The sequence below is a fragment of the Rhinolophus hipposideros genome (assembly GCF_964194185.1).
Source record: "Rhinolophus hipposideros genome assembly, chromosome: X".
Lineage (NCBI taxonomy): Eukaryota > Metazoa > Chordata > Mammalia > Chiroptera > Rhinolophidae > Rhinolophus > Rhinolophus hipposideros.
The window spans coordinates 35,685,728-35,699,123 of NC_138046.1; the positions used below are offsets into that span (position 1 = coordinate 35,685,728).

General features: G+C 38.3%; 1 protein-coding gene across 4 annotated transcripts in view; it reads left to right on the top strand.

Moving 5' to 3' along the window:
• The first annotated feature begins 1,037 nt into the window (after nt 1-1,037).
• Nucleotides 1,038-13,396, top strand: part of LAMP2 (lysosomal associated membrane protein 2) — a 41,301-nt gene continuing 28,942 nt past the window's right edge. For 2 of the 4 annotated variants that reach the window (XM_081042932.1, XM_081042933.1), the window contains exons 1-2: nt 1,057-1,248; nt 12,895-13,013. In XM_081042932.1, the coding sequence (XP_080899058.1) occupies nt 1,185-1,248; nt 12,895-13,013 (183 nt within the window). In that variant the 5' untranslated portion in view covers nt 1,057-1,184. Of the gene's footprint in view, nt 1,249-12,894; nt 13,014-13,396 lie in introns of all 4 variants that reach the window. The other 2 variants (XM_081042931.1, XM_081042930.1) reach the window with 2 other exon arrangements.

Here is a 13,396-nt window from a genome sequence, read left to right on the forward strand (position 1 = left end):
ATGCAGCCAGGATTGAGAAACAGCTCTTGTTAAGAAAACAGATTCCTAGGACTTCCACAGATCTACTGTTTCAGAATCTCTGGGGAATGAGGTACAGGAATCTGTATGTTATTAAAAATTCCCAGAAACTAACATTTGAGAGCAGTGCAAAAAATAAAAACAACAAAACAAAAACAAAAACAAATTTGAAAAAAAGAGAAGCAGTGCTTTATCCCAATTTGAGATTTTTTATAGTTTTTGAATGCTTTTCTTTGTTGAATATTTTAGGTTTCATCTGTTCAACCGTGAAGTATACCAAATAGTATGTTTAGTATGAATTCATTAAAGAATATTTACGTGTATATGCATAGGAGAAACAACTGGAAGGAAGGAAGAGAATGGATGGATGGATGGATGGATGGATGGATGGATGGATGGATGGATGGATGGATGGATAGATAGATAAACAGTGCCTCTCTCTGGGTAGTACAAATATGGATGATTCTTTTCTTTTCTCCTTATCTTTCTATTTCATTTTTCTTTATCGCATTTTCCTTCTTTCCGTATTTAAAGAAGACTTCCTTTTTTTTTTAGTTCAATTTCCCCATCTGAAAAACAGGGTGTTGAAACGTAGTGAACTTCAAAGCCACCTCTTGCTCTGGCGGTCAGTGACTCCATACTACTCCCTAGCTCCCTTGCCCATTTAACAGCATGAACTGCATAGGTAACAACAGCGTTTAAAGAATCATCATGTATGCTTTTTGTATGTATTACGTTGTGATGCCTAGCAACCGTTTTAACTCCAGCAAAATTATTCTCTTCTTCCTCAAGGAGTCGGAACTGAAATAATCTCTACTATCTACACCCCCTGAAAGTTCATCCGCTCTCTTTAGCCTCAAATAAGGCCGTCCGCGCGTATCTCTTAGGAGCGTAAGAATGATTGTGAACCAAAAAGCCAGGGCGTGGTCGACTTAGCGACCCGCCCCTACATCATCACCACCCCTTTCGCTGCTTTTAAGCGCAGAGATAGGCTAAAGACAAGGAAGAGCCCCGCCCCTAGTCTTATGACTCGCGCTGAAGCGCCTAGTCCTGGCTTTTGCAGCACTGTAGTCGGTGGTCGGTGGCTGTCTTTTCCCGTTTCTCCTGAGCCTTTTCCGTGGTGTTGCTGCTCTCGTCACCGCCGCCACCGCCTACTCTGCGGGAACATGGTGTGCTTCCGCCTCTCCCTGGTTCCAGGCTCGGGGCTTGTTCTGCTTTGCCTCGTCCTGGGTGAGTTGTTGGGCCCTCCTGCTCAGTCTCTCCGCCTGGGCCCTGGGCGCCCAGTTCAAAGGCCACAACTGGCAAGACTGGTCCTAGGGGGAGGGGTTTGGGAGGCTGAACAACTGACTTTGGGCGGTGGCGCTTGCCCTGGGGTGGGGAGCAGTGACTTAGAGAAGGCCTGACTGAGGAATGGTGGGGGAAGAAGGGCCCATCAGAGTAAGAAGGGGCAAGTAAGGGGGGTGGAGTGGACGCCAAAGGAGTGGGAAGAGTAACTTGGGGAAGATATTAAGGAGTAAGCGTAGGAGGGTGGTACACGCAGATTTTGGGGTGGCAGAGACAATTAGGAGAGTCCTGGTTTCCTAAGATCAGGGAAGAGTTTTGATGGTGGAAAATTGTGGGGCGAGAGAGAAAATTGGGGAGGAAAGAGACTGTGCCTGCTTGGGGGAAGGGTGGCAGATATGATAGTAGAGTTTGAGGGACAGTGAGAGGGTTGGGGCTTTTGTGGGTAAGAATTTGAGGCTGTGGAGTAAAGGTGGTTAAAGAGATGAGGAATGATGCTGGATTTGAGTTTGGTAGTTGGGGTTTTGAGGGGGAAGGGAATCTAAGTTGGCAGGGGCAATTTCCAGGCAAGAAAACTTGGCTGCAACCTCTGGAGACTAAAGTGATGAGTGGAATCTTCAGTGGGGAGTGAATATCTGACTTGGAGTTGTTAAAGATGTCGGTTTTCTACAGTTTTGCTACTTCCTCCCAGCCAGAAAATCCCCAGATGTTTCAGTTGGGAGGACCTCCTAGATGCGAGATTTTAGAGATGGTGTATCTGAATCTTGTATACTGCCTCTCTGCCTTCAGAAGCTCATTTTCTTCTTCCCTATCATACAAACTGGTCTATTACCTGGTTTTGAGAGGACGAGGGTAGGTAACTTCCTAAGGTTTGGGTTGTTATCAAATCCTTATTACCACGGCCTCAGAATGGCTGGGTGAATGTTGGCTGATGGTGTTTTGACACCCTTCCACTATAAGCAGTGGGTCCCTGCTAACTTTAATGCCTGAAAGGTGAACTTTGACCAGAATGTCTCTTCCTGACCTAATTCATCCTATTTGTCACTACCCACTGACTCTTGCTGTTTGTGACCTAATTAAAACAAAACAAAACAAAAACAAACAAAACCCAGAAGGAATAGACCCAGATGGGAGTGGAGAAGAAATAGATATATTAGGGACCTGAGAAGACAGTGAGAGGTACACATCTTGTAATTCACATTTCAGTAGAATAAAACCAACACCCTTAAACAGTGGATTCTCAATCAGGGAACATTTAGCAATACCTGGAGACATTTTTAGTTGTCACAACTGGTGATTGTTTTTGGAATCTAGTGGGTAGAGGCCAGGGATGCTTCTAAATATCCTATAATGTACAGGACAGCACCCTCCCCCCAACAAAGAAGTATCCATGTCAAAATGTCAGTAGTGCCAAAGTTGAGAAATCTTGCTCCAGTCATAGCATTGGAAGGGTTCTTGGTGATCTGATCTACTGATTCTAAAGGATTTTTGCTGGGGGCCTGTCAGATCAAAACTATTTCTAGAAGAATACTAAGAAGTTATTTGTCTTTTTCACTCTCATCCTGTCACTGGTGCACAGTGGAGTTTTCCATAGACTACATAATGAGTGATGACATCACCATTCTGTTGGCTCTGATAATGGTATACAGCAAATACCAATAAGATATAACTGACATAAACCAAAGCTTTTTGAGGTCCTCAGTGAATAAGAGGGTAAAGGGGGTCCTGACACCCTAAACATTTGTGAATCCTGATCTAGTCAGCTGTCCACACAGTGCAGAAAACTCTTCTGTAGCTCTGAAAAGGGGCTGTGGAGGCTTTGTTCAAGCACAATTCAAAGCTTTCACATCACTGTGAAGCACTTACTGAGGACCCAGCAACCCTAAGGGAGGCATGTTTACCAGAAAAGCACCTTATCAGTGTGTAGAACATATTCGAACAAGGCATGTTAACCAGTAATTCATTGCTAATTGAATCTGCACAAATACAGCACTTATTGTTTAGAGAAAGTGTAAAAAAAATAGTTGTTGCTACTTGTTGATTTTCATGTCATTAATATTTTTAATGAAAGCTTTTGTTTTGTTTTTATAAAGCAATGCTTGCTCATTGCAGAAAATAAACAGACAAAAAGAAGCACATAAAAGAATCTATTAGCTCATCTGCTAGTTTGCCAATTATTGATTGGGACTAACTAGATTCATCCTCTTGGAAGATTTCCAAGATTGATTACCTTCACTTCTAAGTTCAGAACAGGATTTGGAAGAGTACAAGTTAATAATATATCCAGATCAGATTTTTAAAAAGTACCAGGATGGAATAGAAATCATCTCTTCTATACAGTGCTTTTTTCTGACAGCTGGTGGTTCAGTGTGGTGCTCAAACTCCTTCCATGTGGTTTTGTCTGTTGAGAATTTAGCAGGTCCTGAGTTGCTTGGTGCATTTTGCACGTTGCTTTTATATTTCAAAATGGCAAGAATGGGTTTTTGAAAACTCAATAAATATTTGCAAAGTACCTGTTATAAATGTCATGCTGTTCCTGGGTACTGCAGAGAGTGCCCATGAAGGAGGATCTGTACTGAATTTATAGTCTCATTAACATTAGTCCTCTAGCTGTGCCACTTGTACTTTGTGACTCTAATTCTATCCCAGCTCCACCTGTAACTCTGCTTTTTAAAAATCACTGCTTTAGAGTAAAGTAAGTATAGAAATAATGCTTAGAGTCTATATATTGGTGTTTTTCACAGATATTAATTTATGCTGATATTTATTTGAATGAATTGTAACTGACTAGAGAACTTTCTGGAGAAGAGCTATATACAGACATTAGGAAGAGAGTAGTGGATGAAAATCCTTTCCTAGCATCATTGTCTAACTGTTCCCTTTTTGTGACATTATAGATTTCAGAATTCTTCTGTGTTATTGATTCTTATAACTAGTGAATGCTGGTTTTTATAGTGTTGAGGCTTTTCTGGTCAGGGAAAAACCTCATAGAAATATCCTGAGTGTGTGTTTCACTGTTTGGAGCCCCTCCCTCTCACAAATGTTTATGGAATGCCTGTTGTGTACCAGCCACTATACTAGGTAAAAGGGATAGATAGAGCAACGGGAAAGACAGATGAGGTCCCTGCACTCATGGTGCTTACATTTTAGTGTCAGAAGATATCCCAAACAGATAAATAACATAATTTCAGATAGTGATAAGCACTGGAGAAAATGCGAAAGGTAATTTGGAAGAAGAATGAGCAGATGATAGGAGGGGGCATCAGAAGGCCTCGGATTGTTGTGTGACATTTGAGCAGAGAACTGAGTGTTGGAAGGAGGTCAGCCAGGTGAGCATCTGGAGGAATAGGAGTAAATCTTGTCTTTCCCAAACTCTTAAGTTATTAGACTAGCCTATTTTCTACTCTTTTTTTCTTCCAGTACCAATCAAGTCTCTCCTATGGTGTTAGTTTCTGAGAACGGAGTCTATTTTATGTACTGTTAATTCCCTGTGCCTACCTAGCACAGGGCCTCGTACATGGTTAATCCTCCATAAATTTTTGTTGAGGGTATTCATTGGTAGGCACTGGATATATGATGGTGAACTAAACCAACTTGATCTCCTGATTCTTCTTGAACCTTAAATTATGTTTTGCAAGTTTTTTTGTGTCTTTGGGTTGAGAACTTCAAGATCAGTGCTAAGAAGTACAGATTATTAGAAACCTATTTACTAAAGTATAATCTCATATAATAATGCTAGTATCTTACCTGTACCCCTCTAGATATACCTACATAGTGAAGGTTAACATGGAGAACTAGGAAGTCCTTGATGAGAAGGAAAATAAGGTTTTCACAAAGAATCAACCTCTCTCCTTTTGGAGGTGATTTAAAAGAGAATGTAAACACAGAGATTTTTCTATAGTTTACCACATTTGGTTAAACTGATTTCAAGGTTCTCCTAAAATTATTCTAGCCATAATAGAGATACTTGAAAGGATAGGCTTATTATTCTTTCATGAGTCATTGGTTATCAGACTTGATAAGATTATAGATATTCAAATATTTCCCATGAGTGCAGCTTTCTTCCTCTATCCTTGGGTGGAATTTGTGATCAAGGATTATTTCACAGCACTGTGGCTGGCTTAAGTGATCTTCCTCCTATAGTGACAAAAGCATTCCGATCATAATTTTGTATTAAAGTGATCAGAGATCTCCTCTGATCCGAAAATATACTTTATAAGTACTTGTTGGTATCCTGCTGTGCGTTGCAAAAGAGTTCTGGAGGTCTGCCAGATACCACTCAGCAATAAGTTGTTTCCATTAGTTGAATAGTGTTGATCTTATTTCCTTACTCACCCTCTGACCTTAGAAAAATAAATTATTTTGTAGCTTACACTCATTACTTTTCCTTTCTAAGAGATTTACCAGAAATCAAGAGTATCAGCAAATGAATGTGATGATTGTACCTATATTAGGGATTGTAAATGAGGAATTGTAAATGAGGAACAGTTAATCTGACTTAACAAACCTATCAATAGAAAAGAAAGAGTATAGGTATTGTATACCTATGTCCTGTTTTTTCTTCTTTTTTTTTAAAGACCCTTTGCTCAACATCATTCTGGATTGATGAGTTTGAGGACAAGAAAACATAACTTAATATGATGAAAGTAAACATATACCTTAAAGTTGGGAAGCATCCCTTTAGGTGCTGTGTTTACTAGAAGGGAAGCTTGTAAGCTGGAATCTCTAACTTGCTTGGCAAAATTCTCTTAGCTCTGAAGAGTTTACATGCTTTCGAAGAACCTATTAGAGAAATATTCACAGTACAATTCTTTGCAAGGTTAACTTGCCCAAAGTCTCACAGCTAGTAAATTGGACAGCCTGATTTGAATTCTAGCTCTTCAACTCTAGGGATGGGGCTCTTAATCACCTCATAATATTGCTTCTTAGATCATTGTTGTTGTTTTTTATTGATTTTGTTTTGCTACTAGTATTAGGTTCCCACCCTACCCCCCATCTTGTTTACAAATGTGTATTTTTCAGCTTCATTGGGTCAAATAGACTTGTAAAACAGCCATTTTTTTGGCAGTGACTTATACTTGGAGAAATAGGTTTTAAATTCTAAAATAACCTATAAATGATCTCTTTGGAAACAAGATTGAGAGGATATTTGAATTTAAAAAAGTTCATTTTGAGGTATGCCTTTTTTTCCTTTGGAGAATGAACTCTCAGCTCTATAATTACATACTCTATGATAGATTCATAAACTGTTTTTTAATATCAAAGCCTTTAAACAAAAATTTTTTGGTTGTTCTAATCAAACACAGGAATAAGGATGGAAATGGCTTGCTGGAGATTTTTTACTGAAGTGTAAATGTTTCAACTATAAACTTACCTTATGAGAAAGATATTATTCCTAGCTTGGAATCCATGTCAAAATTTATTGAGAAAACTGACATGGGGGTTGAAGGAGTATCCAGAAGACTGATAGGTTGGGTTCATGATTTGGAAGAAGTAAAAGATTGGCCTTCCTATAAATGAATTAAGCTATATTTCAGGTGCTTATTGCAGGGTGTTTTTTACCTTGCTACAGTCAATCAGTATTTATTGAGAATCTAATAATGTATTCAGCACTACTACGGTAGTAGTGATAGGAGATAGAGGAAATGTAATAGATGTAGTCTCCATCACCATGATACCCATGATGGATGGCATTCATATGAAAGACACACTCCTTAGGGGCTGTGGCATAGATAAGATCATCTATTTAAAGCAGCTTATTGAAATTCAAATGAGTGGTAGAGGCATTATCAAAAGGGAATCTTGAATCTATCCATATATATAATTCATTCACAGACTTTGGTGCTTTTTTTTTATTAGTTAACAACTTACTATGCTATAATATGCCATAGCACATCAGTTTGTTGTGAAGTGACAGTTTAAAACTACTGTTTTGGAGCATATGACAATAGGGAGGGCAGTACTTACAGGCATAAAATAACTGAATAATTCAGAATAGTATAAGATATACTGAAATGTGGGGATGTTTACTATGACTACTCCTTGAGGGCTTTTTTTTAAAATTAAAGTTTATTGGGGTGACAATGATTAGTAAAGTTACATAGGTTTCAAGTGTATAATTCTATAATACATCATCTACATATCACATTGTGGGTTCACCACCCAGGGTCAATTCTCCTTCCATAGTCAAGGAAATTTTTGTGGAGAAAATGGCTGCTGAAAAATGGATAGCATATCAGTCCAGGTTCTTAATTATAAGTAACACAAATAAAATCTGATTAATTTTAAGCAGAAAAATAATTTATTATAAAACATACCAGGGCATGTGCATACCCTTTGACCCCCCAGTTTCATTCCTAGACCCAACAAATGCACATACACATGTGTGCACTGATATGTCTATTTGTATTAGAGCCAAACTGGAAATTATCCAAATGCATATCAACAATAGCATAGATGAATAGTGGAGTGGTCACCCAATAATAGAAAGCTATACATACAGAGTAAGAATGGACAAACTGCAGTTACACACAGCAACCAGGGTGAATCTTACAAACATGATATTGAATGAAAATAGCCAGACACAAAAGACAGCACAGTGAATGATCCACTTATATCAAGTTGAAAACAGGCAAAACTAATCTATCATGTTAGAAGTCAGGATAATGGATAATGGTTGCCCATGGGAGGGAAATGGTAACTGGAAGGGGGAACCAGGTGGTCTTCAGGAGTACGTGGAATGTTCTGTTTCTTGACACAAATGGGTTCAGTTTGTGAATATTAATATTCTTTTAGCTATATGCTTAATGTTATGTGCACATTTCCCTTCCATATGTTATGCTGTGTACTTTTCCATATTCATGTTGCACATCAATAAATTTTTACGTTATAAAATATGTATACTAGGTAATTTGGAATTACTGGAGCTCCAAGCTCTATATATCCCAAAGCCTGGTTCAGTGCCCCAAATCATGTTGAATTGTAGTTCCACTGCGAATCATTAAATTGCAGCTTGTACCACTGGCCACTGCCACTACCAGTTCTGCTTGCCTTGTTCCCTGGGAGCTTGATCCTGCTGTAGCTACTTCCACCTGAGGGTAATAGTTCCTTTCCTGGCTCTTTCTGTGGCCCCTCTATTCAAAATCTGGTGCAGATACCTTTGTTAGGTGGAGCCTGGCACAGGATCCATCCCATCCTCGCTGTGAGGGAGCCTGGGAAATACCTGACAAATTACAGCTTTTATAGTGGACAGTAGTATCTGCCAGAAATTAAAAAAAAAAAAAAAGGCAGCCTGGGGAGATGTTTTAGAGTGAAATTCTTCCTGAGATGAACATTTAGGTAAGTGGAAGAAAAAAAATTCCAAATGTTACGTACAATAGAAGCCTAGAGGTAGAAGTTGAATACAGCACGGCATTTGGGACAAGTGGAACAAGTTTAACTGGTATCAAAGGGTGTGTTCTGGGAAAATGGTTTGAGAGAAGTTGAAAGAATAGGGTAGGAAAGATTAAGGAATACTTGGAAAGCCAAGCAGAGGAATTTAATTTTTTTTTAATTTATTGGGGTGACAATTGTTAATGAAATTACATAATTTCAGGTGTACAAGTCTGTATTACATCATCTATAAATCCCATTGTGTGTTCACCACCCAGAGTCAGTTCTCCTTCCATCACCATATATTTGATCCCCCTTAACCTCATCTCCCACCCCCCACCCCCCTTACCCTCTGGTAACCACTAAACTATTGTCTTTGTCTATGAGTTTTTGTTTCTCATTTGTTTGTCTTGTTCTGTTGTTTTTGGTTTATATACCACATATCAGTGAAATCATAGGGTTCTCTGCTTTTTCTGTCTGACTTATTTCGCTTAGCATTATACTCTCAAGATCCATCCATGTTGTCACAAATGTTCCTATATCATCTTTCCTTAACGCCGAATAGTATTCCATTGTGTATATATACCACAACTTCTTTATCCATTCATCTATCGAAGGACATTTTGGTGGTTTCCATGTCTTGGCCACCGTAAACAAAGCTGCAATGAACATTGGAGCACACATGTCTTTATGTGTAAATGATTTCAAATTCTTTGGGTAGATACCCAGGAGAGGGATTACTGGGTCATATGGTAATTCTATTTGTAATTTTTTGAGGAACCTCCACACTGCCTTCCATAGCGGCTGTACCAGTCTGCAAGGAATTTAAATTTCATATGGGAATTTTGGAGCCAGGAAAAGTTTTTGAACAAGAAAGTGTCCTGAGAGGAAAAGGTGTTTAAGGACCATTAATTTGGCAGTATTTCAAGGAGCAGCTACGAGGCATCTGTACTAATTTAGGGATGGGGAGGTGGATTTGAAATAGAAATAAAAGGCAAAGACTGGATTTTTAAAAAATTTATTGGGGTGACAATTGTTAATGAAATTACATAATTTCAGGTGTACAATTCTGTATTACATCATCTATAAATCCCATTGTGTGTTCACCACCCAGAGTCAGTTCTCCTTCCATCACCATATATTTGATCCCCCTTACCCTCATCTCCCTTCCCCCACCCCCATCACCCTCTGGTAACCACTAAACTATTGTCTGTGTCTATGAGTTTTTGTTTCTCATTTGTTTATCTTGTTCTTCTGTTGTTTTTGGTTTATATACCACATATCAGTGAAATCATAGGGTTCTCTGCTTTTTCTGTCTGACTTATTTCGCTTAGCATTATACTCTCAAGATCCATCCATGTTGTCACAAATGTTCCTATATCACCTTTTCTTACTGCCGAATAGTATTCCATTGTGTATATATACCACAACTTCTTTATCCATTCATCTATGGAAGGACATTTTGGTTGTTTCCATGACTTGGCCACCGTAAAGAAAGCTGCAATGAACATTGGAACACACGTGTCTTTATGTATAATTGTTTTCAAATTTTTTGGGTAGATATCCAGGAGAGGAATTGCTGGTTCATATGGTAATTCTATTCATAATTTTTTGCTGAACCTCCCCACTGCCTTCCATCAAAGATTGGATTTAAGAGAGAATTTGAAGGAGAAAAATAAGTAGGACTTCATGCAGAGAATGAAGTAGAAGCTAATTTAATTCTCAAACTTTTGAGCTTGAGTATGTGGTGCTGCCTTTCATTCAGAGCTAGAGAGGCTGAGAAGGGGACCAATTTGGAGGAAGCAGAAAAATTAATTTTAGTTTTGGAATTGTTGAGGTGATAGGTTTTTGATTAAAAGCTGTCCCTGTACAGTTGGAGATATAGACCAGAAAGTGAAGTAAGCTCTGTGGAAGAAATAGTTCTCACAGGGAGAGAAGCTGTGAAGGGACTGGAACAGAATGTGCTGGAGCCCTCAGCGCATTTCTCAGATCTCATAAATTGGTAGGTAGACATCTTGAATTTAATATATGAAGGTGTGACAATTAAGTTCATGAACTCATCCTAGATAAAGTGCTACATAACTCACTGCTGAATACCACTATGGTCACCTTTGAAGTACTCCCCTGGGGAAGCTAGGCACCGATGCCAGAGCCTAGTCCACCCTTCAAAGCAATTTTGGAACTCTTTTTCTGGAATGGCCATCAGAGCTGTCACTGTATTACCCTTGATGTCCTGATGTCATCAAAATGTCTTTTTTTCAATATTTCCTTTATCTTCGGATAAAGAAAGAAGTCATTGGGGGCCAGATGAGATGAGTAGGGAGGGTGTTCCAATACAGTTATTTGTTTACTGGCTAAAAACTCCCTCACAGAGAGTGAGCTAGTGCATTGTTGTGATGCAAGAGCCATGAATTGTTGGCAAAAAATTCAGGTCGTCTAACTTTTTCATGCAGCCCTTTCCACACTTACACATAGTAAACTTGGTTCACTGTTTGTCCAGTTGGTACAAATTCATAAAGAATAATCCCTCTGATACCAAAAAAGTTTAGCAACATCATTGCAAACAAAGCTTGTGAACTTAATTGTCAGATCTTGTAGTGGTAAATTTTAACCATAACCTTCAACTTCTGTTTCATAAAGCTTCACTTCTCTCACCTCAGCCCACATTGATAAGTATTATTATTTTATGCTGTTTTCTTTCTATTACTCTAATGTCTTTGGAAAGTAATACATGTGAAGCTTCTCTTGGTTATTTCTAATAATTTTGAATGCTTTGAATATAAGGGAAATATGTTAAAGCTAGGGGCTTTAAACAAGATCAAGAGAGACAGCATATAAAAAGTAGGCCTCCAGTTGATTAGAAAAATTATAAGCTGGAGTACTCAGCACCACTACAGGCTAGCCTTGAATTAGTGATGACACTTCCCTTCCATATTTTACTTAGAAAAGAATGGCTGTAAAACTTACTTAGGCCTCGCAAGGGCTTTTCGAGCCTTAGCCAATACATTTAGGCACTGCCAGTAACCACAAGCTTTAACATAATACTCAGGCTTGGCAAGGCAGCCCAGACTCTGGAGCCTGACAGTAGGCTTTTGTATATGGCTTGAAAGCTGTTGCTCAGGCATGCCTTCTTGGTATTCCTCTTAGGACTTTATTCTCTGTAGTCTATAGCATGTCCCTACTTGCTAGATGACGTTGGATTGCTCAGATATCATTAAAGGATCTGCAGCATCTTAACAGAAAGCAGCTCACTCTGAGCTCACTCCTTGGGTAATGTGTGAGACTGAAGAAAATCCTTAGATGGTTGTCCATCATTTATGTTGCTGGCGTGTTTGCTGGCATATAATACATTGAGTACTCAGGCTCTTCAGTATACAGTATAATAGGTAATGTCCTCCCTATGTTTAACCTAGTGTAGTAGATCTGACTCAAGTTAGCTGTAAAGTCCTAAGGCTTTTCTCTCTGTAGGGTTTCTCTGCCTAAAGAGGCAGTAGGTTGAGAATGCAGGAAGTGACTTTGAGTCTATGTCAAAGGATCCATCAGCCTTTCTAATCAATTGGATTTTAAAGTGAAACAAAGGGGTGAACCAGTATTACATTTATAAAAATTAACCTTTTGCTTATGGATCTAACAACCTTTGCAACTCTGTTCCTTTGGTCACATGGTACACATGCCCACCTCTTCACATCAAAAGAGAATAGTTTACCAAGACATCTGTCTGTCATGTCATGTCATGTAGTTTGTGACAGGCTTTAAAGGAACAATGCCATAGAACATCAGATCTATTATTATTTTTGCAGAGAAAGTTCCATGAGCTGGTTTGAGAGAAGTAGGAGTTTAACACCCCTTCCAAGCTTCCCCTTACCTTATTTACCTTAAAAGACAAAAGTACTAACAGGCAAACTATAATTGCCTAAAACAAAACTAGCAAGGCACAGATGAATATGGAAATTATTATTAGGAGGCAAAAGGGAAATGTCACCAGTCTGTGTCATTACCTAAGCATCCTAGGTTGAGTAACCATTCTTTTGGGAAGGGGTAATGCTAACTTTATCAATAGAATTCCACTAAAAATACAAAGAAAAGCAATCATCAAGATACCACATCTATTAAAAATACTGTTTCACTTTAGAGCTGGCTGAACTTTGGTGGTGGGTGGAACTTGTTATTATTTTATATGTGTTTTTGTAGTACAATTCTAAAATCTTAGTCTTTTTAATCTAGGAGCTGTCTCATCTTATGCATTAGAGCTTAATTTGACAGATTCAGAAAAAGCCACTTGCCTTTATGCAAAATGGCAGATGAATTTCACAATATGCTATGAGACTACAAGCAAAAATTATGTAAGTATTTTTATTTTTCTCTGAATTTAATAGCAGGAATTTAATTATTCTCTTCTTTATCCTTTATGTACATTTATACAAATAAGATTCCGTATGTTAACTGACTTAACACTTAAATTCTGTGTTGTTGTTTTTTAACACATATACTTGAAGGTATTCTAATTAGTATTGGAAACAATATTTTAATTAATTGGTTCTTTGGAGTTTTTCTTGGAGTTGCTTAAGGGCAAATGATCTGAAGACTATATGATATTAAGGTCTAACTACTTCTGTATTGTTTTTAACATGTACTAACATCAAAGTTTGCCCCCTTTTTATTTTTATTTTTTATTTTTTTAAAGATTTTATTGGGGAAGGGGAACAGGACTTTATTGGGGAACAGT